Here is a 23,618-nt window from a genome sequence, read left to right as displayed (position 1 = left end):
TTCCACACTGGGTAGAAGCTTGAGCACAGGAAGTCTCAAAGCCCACCTACATAGTGACCCACTTCTTCCAACAAGGCCATGCCTACTCCAATATGTCATAGTTTCTAATAGTGCCACTCCCTGTGGCCAAGCATTAAAACACTTGAATCTTACTCTAACCACCATAAGCAGTTAATGTGTTTATATTCAGTGAATTTATGTATGATTTAAGTCTGGTGATACCACAAAACGAGTTAACTTTATCTTATTAGGTATTTTTTAACAGTTATATTTCATTTTTATTTTATGTGAATGAATGTTTTGTATACATGTAGGTCTGAACTATGTGCATGCTTGTGCCCAAAGAAGCCAGAAGAAGGTACCGGACTCTCTGGAACTAGAGTGAAGGATAGTTGTTTAGTTGTGAGCTGCCATGTGGGTGTTGGAAACCAAACCCGATTCTCTGCAAGACTAGCAGTTACTCTGAATTGCCAGAACATTTCTTCATCCTGGTCCTAAATGTTGTTTGGCCCCACCTCCCCACCCTGCTTGGTTCCTTCCATTTTCTTTTTTCAGTTATCAGTCATTAAAAAAGAAGTCAAGTTATGAATATGAAAGTGTATTAATTGCAAAGACTCATATTACATGTTTCAGATAGTTTCTCAAATAAAAAAAAATCAACCTTAGAGTGCTTACATATAGAAGTTGGGATTCATTTTGGTGTAAATGGCTCAGCTAAGTTGTCAAGGATATGGTTTTTTTCCTGGTACGATTTTTGAGTATTTATTATTAGTATTCATGAAATTATTTATTGATATGTTTATTTTAGTGGTACATCTGAACTAGTTAATATTGGAGTTCTGTTTCTTTTACTTTTTATAAGAAGGTACTTATATATGTATGTATATGTATACATATATACACACACGAATATATATGTAGAGACGTGTTTGTACATATATATACACATATATAGTACATCGTATGTAACAATAAACCGCAGTTCCTTCTCTTAAAAAAAATATAAGGTAATCTAAATGCTTTTCTGCCTTAAGAGCTTTCTGTGCCACGGAACCCTACATTCAAAGTCGTGCTGTTGATTTTTCAGGCATATTGTTTTAGAATTTACCTGTGCTTATGAGTGACCTTGCTAGTGTCAGAAGCAATCATTTTTGAGTACTTTGATGCTTGGAAGTGATTTAATTGCATCAAAAGGAAATTTTAATATATCCAAGGCTTAAGAAAATAATAAAATCTAAAGTTTGCGTTATGAAGTTTCATTTTATTTTTGGATTTGCTGTAACTAAATAATATTTTTCTAGGAAGATTTGAGTTGAGTATCTAAAGTACTAGAAAATACATTTTAGATAGACTTCACCTATCATTTCCTTTCTAAACCGTTACTATTGTTGAAAATCAGGATTTCAAAATGACTTTTAGTATTTCATTCATTCTTTTTGTCTTTCCTTTCAAATTAAGCTTAACAAGCTTTATTTTTTTCTTGCACACAGCTACAATAAACGTATTAACGACATAAGAGAATGCAAGGAGGCAGCCGTATCCCATGCGTGAGTACTTCTATTTGTTGAGGAACTTCTTAAAACGTTACTTTGTTAGTGATGTGGAAATGTAGGAGATGAGAACTTTGAATTAAAGGAAGAGTAAGTGTATAACCTCTGTACCTAAGTGTAGATCTTAGATGTTTTGAAATACTAATAAAATAAAGAAGTTCCATTGAAAGGGCTTTTAGTTGTTATCTGTTTAAAAAACATTGTACATGTATTTAGTTAGAGTAGACATGAATTTGTGCACCACAATGCATATGCTGTGTTCAAAGGAAATCTTGGGGAAGTTGGTTCTCTCCATCTACTGTGTCGGTTCTGGGTTCCTTTAATACAGATGGTCTGTATTAAAGGCAAGCACTATCATTAGCTTAGCTATCTCTGCAGGTCCTAGCTGGTTGCTCCTCCTGCCACACTGTGTTCCCATAGCTGTGCTTTGCCTTGTGTACTGACTGTGGTACAGCCTCATGAACAATGCTACATTCTTACCCTGAAGCAGACAGTGTGAGAACATAGCATTTTTTTCAAAAGCGTGTTAGTTCCCCATCTTTTTTTCAATTTTATATTCTTAAATCAATGAATATATAGAAATTAGTGTTTTTAACACCTGTAACCGATTTACCAGTTTTCTCATGAAATAATTAGATATATCGATTTAGTTTTTATATGATTATATATTCTCCTATGAACTTAGATAAGAGGAAATGATTATAGTGTCTAGCCTATCAGTGCTTCTTCAAGGCAGAAATGACAAGTACCACTCCATAGATGAGAACAGCAAACTGCAAGTTGTAAATGCTCATCTTTTGTCTGTTATCATTCCCTGTACCTACATTGTCTACCTGAGTGAAACACAGGTGACATGGTGGTGGTATCTTTCTCTACAGTGGCTCAATGCACAGAGAAAGACGAAAGTTTTTACGGTCTGCACTGAAAGAACTGGCGACTGTCCTCTCTGATCAACCTGGCCTGCTTGGTCCTAAGGTAACTGATAATTGTACCCTATTCACCCCATAAAAGCATGTCTACTGTATGAAATTTGACCAAAGTGTGAGCCAAGAATGGATTTGCTGGCTTGAGGCATCACACTTCTGTCTTTTCCTTGTTTCGTAGACGTGTGCTCATCTTTGTATGCACTGCTGTGTGCTCTGGCTTGATCTGACTAGCTCTTTTACATTTAGTGTTATTCCTTGTCAGGGACTTTTCACTTAGAGCAAGTTTTTAGTTGTTGAATAAGCAGTTTTGTTCCTTTGTTTTTCAATAGGCACTTTTTGTTTTCATGGCATTATCTTTTGCCCGTGATGAAATTATCTGGCTACTCCGACATGCAGACAACATGCCAAAGAAGAGTGCAGATGACTTTATAGATAAGTAAGTCTATCACATTAGAGCAACATCTATTTCCTGTTTATTTTGGTTGATGGGTCACGAGTCTGAGGACTTATATTAAAGCAAAGATGTTTTAAAAACTCTTTGGGGTTCTTTATATATTTGTAATAGAATACATGTTGGCAATAGAGCATTAATGATGTAAATTAGAATGCAAAAACTCTAAGGCTTAATATTTCTATTATAGTAGTGATAAGAAAGTTATTCTTTGGCTCTGCCCAATAATATTTTCTATGCATTTGGTCTTTAAAATTATTTCTACACAAAACCTTAAATAAAAATCACTAATGATCTCGTTGCCATCAATATGTCATTTGAAATGTCTTCTTTCAGTCTTTAGTTTCTTATTCAGAGTTAGATAGTTGGAAATAGAAATAAGCACAAACTGAAAATTTTATTTCTTGTTATTATTCTTTGACCAATTTTTAAAAAATAATATGTATATGAGAAATGAAAATCGTACTTTCACTTGAATATTCTACTATTTTTTCTTCGAATGATTTTATTGGTATAAAAGAATTTTAAAAGGAAGTAATTGACATTAAAAATTAATTGACATTAAAAAAAAATTCTTAGGGGAAAGTTCTAGAAATACCAAAAACATTTAGTACTTTTTGTGACAACAGTATGTAGCTGTAGCTGACTTTGACTACTTGATGGGTTCTTCAATCTTCCACTCTTCTCTACATTTTTCCCACCTTTTCAACACCTAACACTAGACAGGAGAGAGACAGGTTGGAAGGGAAAGGGGCGACATTATCGTGAGAGTGCTTCCTGCTGATTAGGGTGATGAGGTGCTTGGAACAAACTTGATATTCTCTGTCAGGATATCTAATTATTATTATTTCTTCCTCCGCTTCTTTTTCTTCTTCTTCCTCTTCTTTCTCCTTCTCTTCTTCCTTCTCCTTCTCCTCTTCCTCCTCTTCTTCCTTAGTTTCTTTGAGGGTTTTTCCCCTCATTTTTTTATTGTTTTATTTATTTACATTCCCAATGTTGCCCCTCTTCTCAGTCCCCCACTCCCCAATTTATTCGCGCCCCCCCCCCCCCCCCCGCATCTGCTTTCCCTGGACCATCAAGTGTCTACAGGATTAGGCACATCCTCGTCCACTTTGTGTGACTACTTAATGAATTGTGACCAGCAGCAAACAACCAACAGCCCTACCCCTCTTGGTGCACCAGCATTTATATACCCTCTGAAAAGCCCCCAGAATTCCAAAATCACGCAGTTGTAGAAAGTATCTGTAGCTGGCACTGTCAGACCCTTAGTAGAGCATGAGAAAAATCATAGTCACCTGCTGTGGACAATCTGAAGCAACCTTAAATCCCATACCTAGGATTAAAATGAAAACATATTCTTAAACTATTTCTTTTAAAAAAAAATTCTCACTACAACAGTGAACATATTATCTGAAATGTTTCTTTTGACTTTTCACAAAGGCACATCGCTGAGCTGATATTTTACATGGAAGAGCTTAGAGCACATGTCAGGAAGTACGGGCCTGTCATGCAGAGGTACTATGTGCAGTACCTCTCTGGCTTTGATGCTGTTGTTCTCAATGAACTTGTGCAGGTAAGAAGTCTCCTAATCTTTATTCTTTGCTTGCTGCTTGTTGAGTAATTGACTTATAAACTCAATCATTTACCAAATGATGTAAATAGAAATAATCTGTGGTCATATTTCCCAAAGAGATAATTGTCTACAGGTGAAGATACAGGCACTTACATAGTTGGTATTTCATAAGAGTTTGTACAACTTGAGAATGAACATGATAAAGACAAGTTACTTATTCCCAGGGAAAATATGTGTGCTGACCAGATTCTAGAGGGCCTTGCAAAAGAGTCTCGTCATAAGTCAGGACTTGGAAAGGTCATGCTGGCTCAGTGGGGATGAAGCATTGCTACAGGCCAAGGAGAAGACAGCAGAAAGAATTGTTGCAGTACGCTAGCTAGGTGATCACTGATGAAAGCCTGAACTTGGGAGGCAGAGGCAGGCGGATTTCTGAGTTCAAAGGCCAGCCTGGTCTACAGAGTGAGTTCCAGGACAGCCAGAGCTACACAGAGAAACCCTGTCTCGAAAAACCAAAAATAAAAAAGAAAGAAAGAAAGCCTGAGCTTGCACAATGGCTGTGTACCGATGGCTCAGACGACAGGGAGTCTCTGGTTGATTATTAGACTGAACAACAGTAATTACAAGATGGTCAGTAAATGAACAATCCCATCTGAGTCTTAACTCAAGTGACCTAATTTTATTTTTATTTTGGATTTTCCTCTTTGATTTTTAATCTTTGCTTTTTGCTATAAAAAATTTTTCTGTAAGTTTTTATTTTTCACTGTAACACAAATTTTCTTTAACTTCATTGCAGGTAAACTGTAATAAAAATAGTTTTTTTATTTTTGTTTTACCCTATAAACTCACTGGTGCCTAAAACTACTATACACTAATAAACAATACAAATAAAGCAATAATAAATTCTCTTTAATTAAAAAAAAAAAAAAAAAAAAACTGGTTTTCCTGGACTTACTTATTTTATCCACTAGATGGCGCTTAGACACCTTTTAAAAAATATTATTAAAGAGTAGTTACAAAGAATCAGAACACCGTAATTTTTATTTACAGCTATTCACTAGATGAACTTTAACCTATTGTTACTATTTTCTTATGTTTTTATATAGCATATAATTTTAAAACAAACTCAAACTTTCTGGTTTTATGTAATTTTTGAAACTATGTTGTAGTGCTTTTATATTTACTAAGATATTTACTAAGAAGCTTTAAGTGATTTTTGATGTATCATTAAAATGTTCAAGCCACTTAAAATGTATTGGAGTGCTTTATATAAAATAGTACTAATATTGAGAAAATTTTTAGTGTTTTTCCTGGAACTATAGTAAAATTAGTACCAATAGCAAGAATAACAATGTTAAAGTTGCTGTCCCCACTGATAGTATATCTTAATAAACTGATAGAGCTCGAAGGGTTGAGAAAATAATCATTGTTGAAGAAAAGAGTTAATGTAAATTGACTGGTATCTCATAAGGAACAGAGCCAGTGTTCAAACTTAAATCTTAACAGGAAAGACAAGGTTTTACTTCCCTCTTCTGTCTGGATTCAGTCACAGTGCTTTTAACTGGTTGCTAGTGTGTAAATTTAAAAGTAAGTTTACAAACCTGTTAAGGAAGTTCCTTGTTATAAATGTAACTTTTATACTGTATCAATATTTAAAGAACAAAATCGAACATTTTGACCATTTTTAGTGCATAGTTCAAAGATAAGTATACACACACACACACACACACACACACGTTGCTGTTTAACTCTTGGTGTTTTCAAACAATATTATAAATATATATGTTTATGAGCCAAGCATCTACCTTTAAATAATTAATTTTTTTAACTTTTAAAAAAGATACTGTGTGTGTAAGGGTGCTTTTGGTGACATGTTTGTCAGTGTACTGTGTACTTCTTAAATGTCCACGGCTGCAGGGAGAGGGCATTGGATCGCCCTGAGTTACAGACAGTTGAGCATCACCATGTGGGTGCTAAGGTTCCAATCTCAGCAGAGCAGCCAGTGCTGTCACCGCTGAGCTAACGCCAACTGCATATGTGCTTTTTTGTTTTTAATGTCCACTTTAGGTTCAGATTTTTTTTTAATCTCAATTTTTGATTTCCCTTTTGAAGTACTGTGGATTAAACTAAGGGCCTGACACCTGCAGGTCAAAGCTCTGCTGCTGTGTGACATCCCAAGTTCCCCTGGTGTTCATTTTCTTAACCATATAAAAAGAGTTTTGTTTGGGAATTTTACTGTTTTATTGTGGCTCTACTTACGCTGAACATGCTTAGTCACTCCTGAAAGCTTGGCTTGGGTTTTTTGTATTTTGTTTTGCTGTACGTTGGTTTTTTTTTTTTTTTTTGGGGGGGGGGGTGTCCTGTTTTTTAGGCTTTTTTTTTACATGTTTATGTAAAATAATCTGTGTTCCCAGTTTTGCTGCAGTACATATTCATGTAGCACAGCACATTTGGCACAGAACATTCCATCATCTTTCTGTGCGTCTTCATGGTGGGTTTCTCAGGGCTCTTTTTAACAGTGACGCCCCTTCACTGCAGTTTTAGCATCCCAAAACTTTTTTGTGCATATGGAAGCATACTTTATAATCTTTTCATTTTCTTTCTTTCTTTTAGCATAGTGCTGTTGAGATTTAGTTTTAGTACACATCAGCATTTAATTCCTTTTTCTTCCTGAAAAACAATTCTGCAGTGCTGATACATGAGTTTATATCATACATATCTGTCTGTCCATGTGCCGACAGACCTGTAAACTGTCTAATTAGATGTCTTTCACATTACTTTTTGTTCTCAGAATCTGTCTGTTTGCCCTGAGGATGAGTCAATCATCATGTCCTCTTTTGTTAACACTATGACTTCCCTAAGTGTAAAACAAGGTAAGCAGCATGTTGTCTTTCAGTTAAGTTTTATAAAATTATCTTTCATTTTTGGTTATATTTTATCAGTTACCTTTGTCTTAATTTAGTTCTGTCAGAGGAAAGTTTTCCAAAATGGGTTTCAGATGGTGTTCACAAAAATGTATGAGTTATTATATAATACTTATCACTTAGAAAAAGACGTGCCTCCTGACAGAAAGGTGAATCAGAAGTCCTGAGCCTTGTGTGTGGCTCTGGCCCACCTGTGACAGCAGTGTGCTATTAGTTATAGCATGTTGATCTGAAGCCAGAAGTGGTGGGATCCTTCAGTGCCAGCACTGGGGAAGCTGAAGCAGGCCAGCCTGCTCCACATAGTGTGTGCCAATGAAGCCCTGATCAGAAAGCCAAATAATAACAGTAATTTAAAGTCTGTACTGGTCATCTTATGTATACTGTCCTGTTTAATCCACAACATTCAAAAAAAAGTTACTGCTTTTGTTTGTCAGATTTGGAAACTATAGATTTCCCTAAGGAGTTTGAAAGTTAACCTTTCAATTATTTCTAAGAACAGTTATTTGAAGTTAGATATATCAACTCAAAAAATCAGTGTTGTGCCTGCACCAGCAGGTCATGGTTTGAACCTTCTGTTCCAATAGCTTCATATTTTTACTTTGTATTCTTTATAAAAAGATATCAAAAACCCTGAAAAGATCAAGTTGATCAGCATATATTTTAGTTCTGTCAAGCTTTATGCTTAGTATATAGTAAGGAGACTGCTACAGCGTTTTGTAGTAATGCTTGGTTTGTGTGGCATTGTGGGACTCTAGCATTCTAATAGTCTACGCCGCTCTCCTATGCTGTCACTTGTAAACGCAGAAAGACTCAGAGCTCTGAAGGAAGCTGACGTCTCTTGCCACCGCTGCCTACTTCTCAGGATTTGAGAAATGCTGCAGGCTTAGCTCTTATATTAAATTTTGCTTTTATTTTTGTACTTAGAAAGTTCACTTAACGTAAGCCATTCTAACTAGTTTTCAATGTGTTATTCAGTTAGGTATATTCAGTATCTAAGCACCAGTCACCAGAAATTTTTTTAGAAAAATTGGGACTTTGGTGCTTAAACTCCATTTTCCACTCCTACAACCTGTGGTAGCGTCACTCTACATAGTGTTTTTGTAAATTTGCTTGAAAACACTTATTAGTGGGGGTGTATAGTTGTATCTTTGTGACTGGCTGTTTTTTTTTTTTTTTTTCTTTATTGGGGAAATCTCTTTGTCCTCCAACTCTTTACATAATCCTTCTACCTTAGCCCCCCAAGTAGATTGGACTTAGGCATAAGCCACTGTGCCTGGCTCTGACTTATTGAACATAATGTCATCAGTGTCCAGCGATATGTAGAATTTCCTTCCTGTTTAAGGCTAATTTTCCTTTGTAATTACTGTGACATTTTATTAAACTACTTATTTTCAGCAAACACATATGTTGCTTCCTTTTGGGGGTATTTGAACCACTCTGGTGTGACAAGGGGTGTGTAAATAATACTTTTTCTTTTCAGTTATATGCCCAGAAATTGAATAGTCTCATCTTTTTACTCTGTTTATTTTGGTTTTGATATTTTCGAGATGGGATCTCACAAGGTAGTTCTGGCTGTCCTGGAATTCACTGTGTAGACTAGGCTGGCCTCAAACTCAAAGAATTCTGCCTATATCTGCCTCCCACTTGCTGGGATTAAAGGCCTGCACCACTACACCAGCTATCTTAGCTCTTAAAGTATAAAATATAATTAGTGAATTATAAAATTATTAATTTGTTTTGCCCCCCTTTTTTCTGTTATTGCAGTTGAAGATGGGGAAGTGTTTGATTTCAGAGGGATGAGATTAGATTGGTTTAGGTTACAGGTAAGGATAACTTGATTTGTGTTCTGTTTTGTTTGAATACATTATAGTTTTATAACTTTATGAATTAACTTACTGAAAAGATGTCTTATGTGCTGAACCACAAACATGAAACATTTTGTAAATTATTAAACCTATATAAATGTATTTCTAATAAGCCAATATAGGTTTTTAATAAAATAGATTATGATTTTATAATGTCCACAAATTTATATCTCTAGTTCTCTTGGTTATCTTGATTCATATATATAAATTTAATTTGAAAGCACAAAGGTTTTTTGACAAAGCATATTTCTTTTTTTGTTTGTTTGTTTGTTTGCTTGTTTGCTTTTTTGGTTTTTGGGTTTTTTTTCGAGACAGGGTTTCTCTGTGTAGCCCTGGCTGTCCTGGAACTCACTCTGTAGACCAGGTTGGCCTCGAACTCAGAAATCCGCCTGCCTCTGCCTCCCAAGTGCTGGGATTAAAGGCATGTACAGCATATTTTTAATATAGCTATGAACTAAAAATAATAAGGTCATTTGGTAAAACTTGAACTTGTATGCTCTGTAGTGCTTGTTATAAATCATACTTTCATTATAATACCACAGCAAGTGCAGCCAATATGTAAACAGAGTTGTGATGTATTTCAATGAAACTTTATTTATAAAAATAAGCAACTGGGGCCTGGAGATGGCTCAGCAGTTAAGAACACTGGCTGCTCTTCCAGAGGGCCTGGGTTCACTTCCAAGCACCCACATGGCAGCTCACAACTCCTTTCTCAAGGGATCTGACACCCTCACATAGATATGCATGCAGTCAAATCACTAATGTACATAAAATAAATAAATTATTAAAAATGTCATAAGCAACTGAACTGTAGTCCCTGTCTATCATCGCCTAATCCATTGACCTAAACTTATTTCTAAACTACATAACTACAAAGTTTTAGACTTCAGTAGGGTCATGTCATATATAATTTTTTGATTATTTAAAAAAAAAAAAATCAACCCTGGACTGGAGAGATGTCTCAACAGCTCTTCCAGAGGTCCTGAGTTCAATTCCCAGCAACTACATGGTGGCTCACAACCATCTGTAATGGGATCCAATGCCTTCATCTGATGTGTCTGAAGATAGTGACAGTGTACTTATATAAATAAAATAAATAAATCTAAAAAAAAAAAAGTCAATCCTAATATCTTTGTATATACTATAAACAGTAGTTGACTGTCTTTACTGTTAAGCAGAAAGAAGAAGCAGTTACCGTGTTTGAAAGTTTTATAATCTAACTATGGAGATAAGGCTTATATAATATAAAATATAAAAGCAGTTGAAAGTCTTAAAGACTGGAGCTGGAGAGAGGGCTCAGTAGATAAGAACACTGGTTCTTCCAGAGAACCTGGGTTTGATTCCCAGCATCCATATGATGGTTCAAAGCTGTCTGTAACTCTGGTTCCAGGGTTATTTGATGCTCTCCTCTAGCATCTGGGTTCTATGCATACAAGTAATGCATAGGCATGCGTGTAGGTAAAATTCCTGTCTATATTAAATAAATAGATAAATGAATAAGTAAACAAATGGGGGGGTTGTTACTTTTTAAAAAAGAATTGAAGAGATACCACAGATGTGACTGTTAGTCAGTTGTAGCATTAAAAGTGAGAAAGCTTAACTAAAATTTGTTGTAATAACTGTTATAAAAAAATTGAAAGGTGTAGAATTTGAATACAACAATAACTTGCTTGGGAAATGGACAAAACTGAGTTACGTAGAGATAGGCTCTTGAGTTTGAAGTTTTCTTGTAAGAAGGAAATAAGGATGGCAGGACTTCTGTCACTCCCAGTTGATTCCAGATTGAAGAATGGGAGTGTTCAGATAAACAAGTGTGGCCAGGGCGAGGTGAAGGGCTCTCCTGACACCATGTGGTGTTGCCGCAGAGCAAAGGCATCAAATTAGCTTTTGGAAAATTTACAGTTGTGTGCTTTGCCCTTGTTTAAGTCCTGTTCAGTTTTGAGTCTAAGATTATTTTTTGTTTTTTTTAATTTTTTAAAATTATTTACATGTTTCACTTTGGGACTTCTTTATCTAAGTATTATTAGTCATTATCTTTTTCCAAAGGATTACATTCCCTTATCACTTTAGACACTTAGGCATCTTCAATTCCTTTCTAGATGTCATCTTCTTATCTTTCTTCTCATTTATTTGGATTGATCCTTTCTTAAACATGGTTTGGGAGCACACTTGTGCTTGCAAGGTTGTCAGTAATGCCGGAAGATTGTTTTCAGCCATCACAGTTGGCTCTACTCCTGAATCTGTTTCCACGGTGTTACTTAGATTCAGAGAATCAGTTGATGAAAATATTTGTTAAAGGCATGGCTACAATGGACTCCTCTTTAAAATAGATAAATAAAAGCAAATACAGTTAGGCTTGTTTTTCCATTTTTGTTTTTCTGAAAACATATAAAACTATATTTCCTGACTTGTTGCTATAGTGAATGGTAATGTCATCTCCCTGAAGGGTTCTTACCATTCTTTGTAAGATTATTTCATTTTTAATCTTCCTTATAAAACATAACTTAGTTTCCTGTCATTTCAGTGACAGGGCATGGAGTTCCAAGACTTGAATTTTCCAGCATTCACGTCAACATTTGTGCAACCTTTTCTTGTCTTCAAGTCCTACAAGAGTATGTTAAGGCCTTGCACATGAATACCGTGTATGCACTGGGCATGTTTTGCAGCTGAGAGATCTTGAGCTTGAGGAACTTCCTAGTCTCTCGGCAGTACACATGCTTCTCACTGATTTGATGTAACATCCCCCACCTTTCAAGTTTGATTGCTATAAGTAGCCATGGGAATGGGTAGTCTGGGTCATGCATCTTTTTCATATTTAACAAAATCTTGGAGTAATGAGACCCACAAAGAAGTGCCTCCTAACAGCCAGAACTGTCATCAGCAGCTGGAATTCTGTTGCCCATCACATCTAGTCATTTCCCACAGTGCATTATTTGAGTAATCATTACTGTAGACCAAGCCATTATAAGCTGTCTGACATGTTGCCAGCATGGCCTTCTTATAGGCTTCTGCCTCTTTTGGCTTTCCACTTTCCCTGTTTTTTCCATGTGCAGCCAACTGTCTTAAATATGAACTGGCCATTACACAAAGCCCTCAGTGGTTCAGCCAAGGTTTTGAGTCTGTTATGTGATATATATAATCTGATTGAATCTCATTCTTTACCACTTCTCTTCCTTTGTTTGTCCTCAAACCCTGGTCACTGTGACCAATATTTATCTGTAACTATTGTGTTCTCTCCTGTTACTCTCTGCCCTTCTTAAATGTCCATTCTTCATGGACAGGATTCTGGTTTTGATCTGGTATTCTGTTATGGAGTTTCTTTCTCCACAACCTGATTAAGAGTTTCAGTTAAGTCTTACAACTCTCTTTGTATGGCCCATTTTAATTTACTTACTTGCATGTGTTTGTAGAAGTTATCAAATTAGTTTAGTCAATTATTTTATCCAGTTTCATGTATGTGTGTAGATGTTTCTGGACAGGGCACACATGGAGGGCAGGAAAAAACTCTTGGGAGTTAGTTTTTTTCTTCCACCATGTGGGTTCAAGGGATTAAACTAGGTCATTTGGATCAGCTATAAACAACTCCACCTGCTAAGCCAATGTACCAGCTACTACTGTGAACAATTGTAAAAAGTGATGTTTTGATACAGTATTAAAGCTTAAATGGTTTTCAGTATGGACTTTTTTTCTCAGTACAGTGATAAGCTTTGAGTCACTAGTCTTTTCCTAACTACTGTTATTTGTTGTTGAACTGCTACAGGCATACACTAGTGTCTCCAAAGCTTCACTTAGCCTTGCAGATCACCGAGAACTTGGAAAGATGATGAACACAATAATATTCCATACAAAAATGGTAGATTCCTTGGTGGAAATGTTGGTGGAGACATCTGATCTCTCCATATTTTGGTATGTTGTAATTTTCCTTAAATCTAAACTGGAAATGTTTTATTATGAAGTTGCTTGATTGTTTTCTGTTAGTATCTATCTCAAGATAGCTCAGTATCCACTTCTTAACTGTAAATGGAACAATAGACTTTTATAAAAACTTTGTAACAAGCTGGGTGGCAGTGGTGGTTTACACCTTTAATCCTAGCACTTCGGAAGCAGAGGCAAGTGAATATCCGAGTTCCAAGCCAGCCTAGTCTACTGAGTGAGTTCTAGGACAGCCAGGGCTACACAGAGAAATCCTGTCTTGAAAAAACAAACAAAAACAACAAAAAACTTCATAAGAAAAAGAAGCTTGCAAAATTGAGATCTTTATGTGTGGTTTTAGTTACTCCTAAGAGCAGCCAACTCTTTCTGGTGTGAACTTTCTTGCATTGTGTTTGAAGATGTGAGTCTCACATTAAGGGCTTGATTGCATATTCAGTGAGTGTAAAAAGGTTGTGGGTAAGTCAAGGAGAGCAAGTATGGAAGTTAATACCTGGTAACCATGCCTATAGTGTTAGGCACTGTCACAGTGACGTGCTGGCTGCTCCTTGCACTGTTGTCAGCACAGCCTCTCCACACTTAGCACTGCCATGCCCTTTTCTCTCGTTACCCTCTCCAGAAAACATATTTCTTAAAGAAAGCTTATGTTGTTGTTTCCTTTTTGTCTAACATACTAGATATTTAGTAAGTGTTGTAACAAATGACAGATAGAGGTCAGACCCATAAACAAAGCCACAGTTCAGACTCGAGTACTTTTCTCTGTAGTTGTGTGGTAGTAATTTGGTTCCCTGCTTCTTGACCTTGTAAAGGGGTAAACTAGGACACCCTAATATGTCTTCATACTTCTAAAGTGCTGAGATCTATCTGACTGGATAGTGGTAATGGTGTCTGTAGTAATGGTGTCTAGGAATCGCATAGAGAAGATGATCAGAAGCTTTTTGATTTTAGCAGTTAGGATAGCTTTTATTACTTGTGCTGGAGAAGAAATTACCAAGAATGAAGGCCTGTTTCTCAAAGAAATACATTAATTAGTCCATTCAGTTTTTGGGTTTTGATTTTGACTGTATGTTAAATGTGCAAGAATTTTAAGATTATTTGGACCCCTCTGTTACTGTCTCAAAGCCTGTCCTAGAAAGGGGGTGAACATTTTTGTTTGGATTCTTTTTTAGCTCTAAAATGGTTCCTATTATAAAATAATACAATTAGAAACAACTTCTGGCTTTCTTAGAGATAAAAGCATTTTGTATAATGTTTAAATTTTTGTAATTATCATATTTGCTTAATTTTATTTATATTTTAAAAATTGATGGCATGATTGTTTAGTTGGTAATATTCTCAGTGATACTTAAAATAGTCCTTATAATTGATAATTCCTTAACCCATAATAAAATTTGAAGAGTTTTGAATGTCATGTATTCATATTCTGTAGATATTGCAAGTTACCTGTTTAAGTTTTTATTTAAAATGTCTTGATATTATACAAAGAGTATTATTCTGAATGAATTATTGACATGTGAAAGGTATTTTGAAGGGGAACTAACTGTTCTTAAGGGAATACATGTGATCAGTTGGTAACCTTTACTCACTTGAGTTAAGAGGATTAAGCAGCCATCAGGTGCTGCATCATTTGTGTGCGTGCAAGCCAGGAGTATAGCCGTTTGACTGTTCCGTCTGTCCCACAGTTTCTACAGCCGTGCATTTGAGAAGATGTTTCAGCAGTGCTTGGAGTTGCCTTCTCAGTCCAGATACTCTATTGCCTTCCCTCTACTCTGCACTCACTTCATGAGCTGCACACACGAACTGTGTCCCGAAGAGGTAACTCCAGCTGCGCTGGGCCTTATGAAGTGAAGCTAGACCAAACGGGTAGCTAGCCAAATGTTTATGAAGACAATAATGACTGAATTTTTCTTCTCACCTAAACCGTCTTTGTAGAGAATCAGAGAAATTCTTGAGTAGATATGTGATAAACAGTGATCAGTAAGATGTATGATAGAGGCAAATAAGAATATATGTGGGTGCATAGATATGTACATATGTCAATCATTTGTCTCTTAAAATAACTGATGTGGTTAGTAGTACTGTTTATAGATTTATTCATATACGTATATACAGTAATTACATTTCTATACTTATCATTGTAATATTGAAAGGACTTGAAAATAGAATTTATGTAGAACTGACTTGTTAACATCATGGATATGTTAGACGGAACCCAGGTTTGCTGATACATGTGAGACAGATGTAAACCTATAGTTCCTGAGTATAGCTAATCAGTAATTTTGGAGATCATAAGTAACTGTCAAAAATGTACTGTCTATCAAACGTTAGAAAGTTCTAGCTTGGAAAAATAAGTTTCAGTAATCTGTCACACTGCATGGTGACACAGTGACTAATAAACAGCTGGGCATGGTGGTGTTCCCAGCACTCAAGAGGTTGTGGCAGGAAGATTGCAAGGAAGTTCAAGGCCAGCCTGAGCTACCTCAAGAAACCATCTCAGAAAATAGTAATAATAATGAATATTTTAAATAGCTAAAACGAATAGATTTTTAATGTTCTTACTACAGAAATGAGGTTGGTAAAGTGATTGGCTCTTTCTGCAGTGTACACATAGATCATAATGTCATGATGCTGGGAGTCCACAGTGTGGTAGAGTGCTTACTTGGTGTTCACAGGCCCTGGGTTTATCCCTAAAATAAAAGAAAACTATCAAAACATGATGCATCATATTGTATCTCCAATAGATGTAGTTATCATTTAACAACCAGTAAGGAAATAAAATGAAAAGATGTTTTCTCTGGTCTTGAAAAAAATTATTTTATACTGTGTTTTTAGTATTTACTCTGTTTTCTTAGAACTGCAGAATATGTTGAAAAGAAACTTGAGGTAGCATATCTCTAGCTTGTGAGTATTCTGTGAGAAGAGGACTTTGAGAGAGATGAGGTCAGGAAGCTTTAGGAAACTGAAAGGAAGGCTTGTGTGACATGTTTAGAGACATAGTCGAGCCTAGTGACCCAAGCCTGTTATCCCCACTACTTCAGAGGCTGAGGCAAGAGGATTACATGGTTAAAGGCCAGGCTAGGCAACATGATGAGAGCCTGTCTTAAAATTTAAAAAGGGCAAAAGAAGGTTGGAGGTTCATTTATTGGTAGAATGCTTGACCAGTTAAATGTGCATAGCTCTGGGTTCAGTCCACTATGTGCACTCCCCCCTACTCCCCACCCCAATTATCTGAGCTGCCTCCCCACATACACATACAGATTGACCAATATTTCATTATGTCTGGCTACAGTGTTTGGACTCCTACTACAGTTTATAGGTCATTTGAAATTAAATTCAAAGTTACAAATTCAGAAAAGATTGTCTTGTGGGTCAGATACTTCTTTGTTCTACACCTTTATTTCAACAACATAGAGACTTTCAGTATGTTACATGAATATGAAAGACAAATTGTTTCTTCTCTTTGTAAAATTTCTCATGTATAGTGGAGAATTTATGGCTTCATATATGGAATATTGTAGTTATTTTTGACAAAAATTCACCAAACATCTACAAACCACCAAAATTAAACAAAGATTGACTCCTGTGGAAATAAATAGGTTGTATATTAGATAGATAGATAGATAGATAGATAGATAGATAGATAGATAGATAGACAGACAGATATAAATATATATACATACAGGTATATTAATAATATCCTGAAATGACCATCCCCACTCTTGCTGAATTCAAAGAATCCATGTTCAGTTTTGTTTGTCTTCTCTTCCCATTCCTAGGAAGCAGGGAGGAGATAATTTCAGAAATTTTAAATATCTCCTTTTTTCCCCCAACTTGATTTCTAATACCTTTTTTATTTATGTATTTGAGTTCTCAGGTATTTCCTACAGAACTCTGTCAGAATTTATGTATTAGATGTAAATATTAAGGTGATTTAAGATTAGAAAACTAATGTAAATCTGCACATGTACATCATCACTTTCATCATCATCATCAGATTTATTTTTAAATATTGAAAAACATTAGGACATGGTGAATTTGAATGATGAAATATATAGTTTATTATCTTCCTTTCTGTGAAAGGGTCTGAGTCTTGTGATCCTTCTGCCTCAGTTTCCCCAGTGCTGGGATTACAAATGAGTGCTACCATGCTTGGCTAAATACATAGTATGAACACATACAGCTTAATTTGGGTTGTAGAGAAAGCAATACACATATACTTCCCCAGCCGTTATGGCAGATTAGGACTTTCTCTGAATTTTCATGTTTGTGTAAAGTGTTTTGTTGGGATCATGTCCCTGTGACCTTTGTTACTTCCATCTTCTGCCCACCAGCGCCATCATATAGGAGATCGTAGCCTTTCGCTGTGTAATATGTTCCTAGATGAGATGGCCAAGCAAGCTCGAAACCTCATCACCGACATTTGCACAGAACAGTGTACTCTCAGTGACCAGGTAATAATTTAAGGTTTTCAGTTACTTCTTCTGTCAGCATTAGAATTAACCTTAGAAAAACATCTATGGCTCTGCCAGACGGGGGTGGCACACGCCTTTAATCCCAGCACTTGGGAGGCAGAGGCAGGTGGGTTTCTGTGAGTTCAAAGTCAGTCAGGCTACAAAAAGAAATCCTACCTTAGGGAAAAAAAACCGAAATATCCTTGTCTCCATGTGTAAAGCCTGCCCCTGTCTCCCAGATTGCCTGCAGTGTAAAACCTTCACTCTGGCTTCACTCTCAGGACCCTCGTGACAGCAGACTACTATTTACTCTGTACTTTATGCCCTATTACATAGTATGCCCACTAGATACTGAACAGATTCAGTTTCTTCATTATAGGCCTTTTACATAGTTATAGTGACTGTATCTTACTCCGTAATTACCTGGTATGTTTTTATTTGTCTTTTGAATGATGACTTGAATAGACCTTGATACTTGAATAAGTTTCTGCCTCCCATGCTGTGTAGAGCCTGTGATCTAGATAGGTAAAGTACTCCCTGCATTTCTGTGCTACTGCTTGCTCGTCCCACCCCAGCCAGGGCAGCCTGCAGTAGTTCATATGTTCAGAGAAGTCGGTGCAGCAGTGTAACATCATTTTTACCCAATTTCAGTTATTGCCGAAGCATTGTGCCAAAACCATCAGTCAAGCAGTGAATAAGAAGTCAAAAAAACAGACTGGCAAGAAAGGGGAACCTGAAAGGGAAAAGCCGGGTGTTGAGAGCATGAGGAAAAACAGGCTGGTAGTGACCAAGTAAGCCTCTGTCTCCTGTATCTGCTCCTGTATCTTCTCCTGTATCTGCTCTGGTAGTGATTCTTCCTCCAGTGGTGTTTGAACTGAGACATTAACAGGAATTAAAGAAATTTTATTGTCTAACCATTATGAAACAAACAGAACAGAACAAAAATCTTTGTAACTGTGGTTAGCCGTTAGTACTATATTCTAAAATGTAGATTAATTATGCTGTTACTGTCACAGAATACTCAGCCACAGTAGTCTAAAAGAAGTTTACTTTGGCTCACAGTTTGCGGGTACAGTCCTAAGGGAGGAGGCAAGGAGGCCGGAGCTCGAGGCCCTGGACACACTGTACCTGCAGCCAGGAAGCAGGGTGGAATGCTGGGGCTCAGCTTGCTTTTGACGTTTCATTCCCTGGGCTCCAGCTCATGGAAGCACTGCTCACAGTTATGGCAGGTCCTCTCTCTTACCTCTGCTAACCCTCACAGACACATTCATAGGTGTTACCTAGGTGACCCTCCATCTGTCAAGTTGACAGTCAGTATTAACCATCACATACATAATAGGTGGTATTTGTCTTGATGTACAGAATGCTAAAGGCCAAGAATCTGTCTCAAATTTTTGGAGGCCTATTTTTAACTTAAGTCAGGTCATGGACTTAGCACTTAGTAATACATCAGAATATGTCTGATACCATTATTTGAAAAAAATAAACATGCTAGCTCATGCTCACAGACGTTTGTTAGCATTTTGATTGTTGGCTAGGAAGGCAGAGGTGGACAGTAATTGGATGAGTGTTTTTTTGTTAAATGTTCTACTCATTAGTAAGATGAAGAAGCCATTGCCACTGTATAGACAGTTCTTCAGCTCCCATAGCAGATTAACACCATCGGGGGACGTTACTGATGCTGAGGGCTGAGTAAGCACCTCTTCTTGTGGTTGCTCAGTGTATTTATTATTAGCTGAATGGAGAGAAATACGAATGATCCTGCTTAAATATTGCTTGAGTTAAATAGAAACATTTTGAACTATTAGTTTAAGATTAAAAAATAAAATTCTGCACTATTCTCTGTAAGTTTTGCTATTTTAATGAAATTGATTTGGAATTACCTGTGATGAAATATCATTTAATTATTATTTATTACTGTTTTTTAGCCTTGATAAGTTGCACACTGCACTTTCGGAGTTATGCTTCTCCATAAATTATGTTCCAAACATGGCGGTATGGGAGCACACCTTCACACCTCGGGAATACTTGACTTCTCATCTGGAAATCCGGTTCACTAAGTAAGAGAGCACACAGACTGCTGCTATCACTTCATTTAACAAGCTTGTATTCATTATTTGATGCCTATCCAGGATCAACTTTTATTAGACAATTAGACACACTGAGGTTAATTGGTGCACTGCAAGTAGCAGTGGACCAAGAATCATGTGGAATAGTGAACTGAGACTCACTGGGCAGCAGCCCCCCCCCCACCCCCCTCCCCCCACCCCACCCCTCCTATTACTGATAATAACTGACACTGAATGTCAGCAACTTTCTCCTAAGATTTAGTTGTCGTACACAAACAGGAGTTTATTAGCTTAGTTTGTCTTCAGGCTTATGGAGGATAAATGAGTAAGGCCAAAACATCACTAGGATGCAGTCAGTAATGAAAGAACAGAAAATGAGTGAGAAAAGATTCAAGCATTGAGTGTCATCAAGTGCGCAGTACAGCTTTGCCTGCGAACACCAAGCTGTCAGTTCTGAGTAGAGGTTTACAGATGTTTGAATAATCCTTCAGTAAGTAATAAAAAATTCTTTCAGTTCTATGAGTGGTACTTTAGATTTCTGAAGATTAATTAATTAATAGTTTAATAATTAATCATTTAATCTTAGCATCTGAAAATTTTGCCAAAGGATTTTCAAAGTGTGTATGGTCATTAATGAGTAATATTTCTATTGCTGTATGTGAATATTGTGGTAAGGAAATAGAATAAAGCTTGTGACTCTAGTTGGTATGGCAAGAATACTGCACCAAGAGAACAAAATAGCACATATAAAAACAAGATTAAATTGAGTATTGAACTAGTAATTGACCAGTGAAGCGGCTGGCACTGAACAGTGTCTTTCGTTCCCTTTCTTAAGTCAGACATACTGATAATAAAACTCCAGAATTTAGGCCCAAGGCACATTCTGCCTTCTGGTCCTTAACACTATTAGCTGGGTGGGTGGGAGACTGCTGGGCAGAATCTGAGGCTCAATTTTTAGCTCCTGTGTTTTCCTTTTATAAATAGTTTGGTTATAATCTGTGGGGTGCAAGTGTTCTTTTTTCCCCAAAAACCTTTTTTAGTGAGGGGCTCAAGACAGGGGAACAACTTGCTTTGTTTGTGTTTGTTTTGTTTTTGTTGTTTAGTTTTAGTCTTAGTCCTCGGGGCTAAATGCAAGAGTAGTAATTTTCATCTTGAGTTGGCTTATCTGGATGTAGTCCTAGCTGTGGGCTTTGTCTGCTGTGTTAAACATGCATCTTAACAAATTCAAGTCTAATGCTTGCAGGAGCTTCTTGAAAAAGTGACAGGGCCTGGCAGCAAGGCTCCGTAGGTAAAGGTGCTTGTTGCGAAGCAGGTAGAGACTTGGTAGAAGGAGAGAGCTAACTTTACAATGTTGTCCTTTAACCTACACACATACACACACACACACACACACACACACACACACACACGTGCGTGTGCGCTAAAAAAATTATAATTTATCAGTGTAATTAAAAAAAATTATTGTAAATAAATTAATTTAATTAAAAATTTTTTAAGGAACCAGGAAGGGCTGTTGCAGAAAAAGATCAATTAGAGAAGTAATTTCAAGCCCGTGTTTCCATTTTAGCTTTATATATGCACAGGGAGTGAACATGCTTTGAAGTGCTATTCAGTGACATCTTGTTTAACTGTCAAGTAGTTGTTGAAAACCAACATTAAGTCAAACAAACATTTATAGATGCTTACTTATTTTGTCAACTTTAGATCAGGGTGTATAACTTTATAAATGGTTAATTAAACTATTTCTTTAGTTACATATTTACATTCTCTTTTTAGATGTTTTAAAAACTTTGCTCATTCTAAACAGACCACCTCCAAACAGTGACTCTTTTTATAGTTTACTTATGGTTTGAACCTTAGTTTATTTCATTTTTGAAATGTTAGTGATGATAACTACATAGCCATGTTAGTAAATACTGGGATTTAGTTTATTCACATAAAATCCAAAAAGCTTCAAGCAGCAGTGCCAAGTAAATTTAAACTATAGTGTAAATATCTCATTATCCTGGCTCTATTGATGCAGTTTTAAAGTCCTTTTTATGTCTAATCGTTGTTGGTAACTTACATTCTCAGAATGATTTTTCATTATTTGTATTCCTGTATCATCATTTTTAGGTTATGAGATGACAGTAATTTCATGGCTTTATTTTAAAAATATTTAAAAATTAATTTTATTGCTTATTTAATATTAGATGTTAGCAGGTTGAGTAGATTGTTTGCATAAGTGAGAAAATCTTAATGTCTTTTATTATCCCCAGATCAATTGTTGGAATGACTATGTATAATCAAGCTACACAGGAAATTGCAAAGCCATCAGAGCTTCTAACAAGCGTAAGAGCATACATGACTGTACTCCAGTCCATAGAGAACTATGTGCAGATTGATATCACCAGAGTATTTAATAATGTTCTTCTTCAACAAACACAACACTTAGACAGTCACGGAGAACCAACCATCACAAGTCTGTATACAAACTGGTAAGGAGCACATTCAGAAGTTTTGAATAATGGAAAGTTTAGTTTTGTAATAAACTCCTTAGGAAAACCGTTTTATGGTTAAGATTTTATATATGAATCTTTTGCTTGCATGTGTGTATGTGTACCACATGTGTTACTGGTGCCCTCAAAAGCCAGAAGAGGGCATCAGATCCCCTGAAACGAGTGTCACCGTTGTGAATCAGCATGCGTATGCTAGGATCCAGACCTCAGATCCCCTGGAACGAGTGTCACCGCTGTGAATCAGCATGCGTGTGCTAGGATCCAGACCTTCAGTGTCCTTACCCACTGAGCATCCCTCCCTCCAGCATGATGTACTCATTTATTTTATCAGGAAACTTAAGACATATATATAGGGATGTAGACTAAATACGTGAATAAACCGTTTCTCCTAGTGAAAATTTACTTTTCTTTTTAGGTACTTGGAAACTTTATTAAGACAAGTCAGTAATGGCCATATAGCTTATTTTCCTGCAATGAAAGCATTTGTGAATTTACCCACAGAAAATGAATTAACATTCAATGCAGAGGAATATTCTGATATATCAGGTGAATATTATATGCTAGATTTAGAAAATAAAGAGATCCTGATTGTTTTATATGGTAACTTGATTTGGATTGGTTGTTTTGGGTATTAATAATTAGTTTGTAAGCTGGGATAGTCCAGTGGGATTTCAGTGTATCTTAGTATATTTGCTCTGTCAAGAAACTGAAATTAATTAATATCCTTTCAGAAATGAGATCATTATCAGAGCTCCTAGGCCCATATGGGATGAAGTTCCTAAGTGAGAGTCTTATGTGGCATATTTCATCACAAGTTGCTGAACTTAAGGTACAGTCTTCACCAACCCACCTTGCTATCCTTGTTTGCAGTGTTGGGGTTTAAACCTCTGACCTCACACATGTCAGGCAGGTGCTCTACCACTGAGCTACATCTTCAGCCTTTTTCTCATTTTTTTTATTTTGAAGCGGGGTCTTGTTAATTTGCCAGGTTAGCCTCAAACCTTCTGTACCAGCCTCACAAATAGCTAGTATTTTGAATGTAGGCTGCTCTACATGACTTTAATCACCTTTTAAACATTAATTCTTGTAAAACATTTCAGGAATGTGAAAATACCTAGAATTTAAATTAACTTGACATGAAAGTACTAGCATGTAAGTGAAGTTAAAGCACTTGCAAAGCCTCTCAATGGCATCCTGGTTTAGTTGCAGGTGAGAAAACAAGAGGCCAAAATGGTGAATTAATTTGTAAAAGTGATTGGTGTACAGGTTTCTCGGTGTTCTTAAGCCTTTATTCTGTTGCATAATGATGCTTTTATTTGATTATGTCCAAATTCTAGCCCAAGTTGTTTGTTCCCATTTATTACTTGAATATATTGCTTTTCAC

At 36.4% G+C, this 23,618-nt stretch overlaps 1 protein-coding gene across 4 annotated transcripts in view; it reads left to right on the top strand.

The window, feature by feature from the left end:
* Positions 1-23,618, top strand: part of Nckap1 (NCK associated protein 1) — a 79,518-nt gene that overhangs the window by 36,716 nt on the left and 19,184 nt on the right. For all 4 annotated transcript variants that reach the window (XM_034494204.2, XM_034494203.2, XM_034494202.2 and 1 more), the window contains 14 exons: positions 1,491-1,547; positions 2,429-2,525; positions 2,806-2,912; positions 4,368-4,500; positions 7,289-7,370; positions 9,186-9,244; positions 13,047-13,192; positions 14,899-15,031; positions 17,548-17,667; positions 18,319-18,458; positions 19,596-19,727; positions 21,995-22,213; positions 22,650-22,780; positions 22,966-23,063. In XM_034494204.2, coding sequence (XP_034350095.1) covers positions 1,491-1,547; positions 2,429-2,525; positions 2,806-2,912; positions 4,368-4,500; positions 7,289-7,370; positions 9,186-9,244; positions 13,047-13,192; positions 14,899-15,031; positions 17,548-17,667; positions 18,319-18,458; positions 19,596-19,727; positions 21,995-22,213; positions 22,650-22,780; positions 22,966-23,063 — 1,654 coding nt within the window. The remainder of the gene's footprint in view (positions 1-1,490; positions 1,548-2,428; positions 2,526-2,805; positions 2,913-4,367; positions 4,501-7,288; positions 7,371-9,185; positions 9,245-13,046; positions 13,193-14,898; positions 15,032-17,547; positions 17,668-18,318; positions 18,459-19,595; positions 19,728-21,994; positions 22,214-22,649; positions 22,781-22,965; positions 23,064-23,618) is intronic.

This window comes from Arvicanthis niloticus, chromosome 2 (assembly GCF_011762505.2).
Source record: "Arvicanthis niloticus isolate mArvNil1 chromosome 2, mArvNil1.pat.X, whole genome shotgun sequence".
In the NCBI taxonomy this organism is placed as follows: domain Eukaryota; kingdom Metazoa; phylum Chordata; class Mammalia; order Rodentia; family Muridae; genus Arvicanthis; species Arvicanthis niloticus.
Note: the sequence above shows the minus strand (reverse complement) of the source record. Positions and strands in the feature narration are given on the sequence as shown.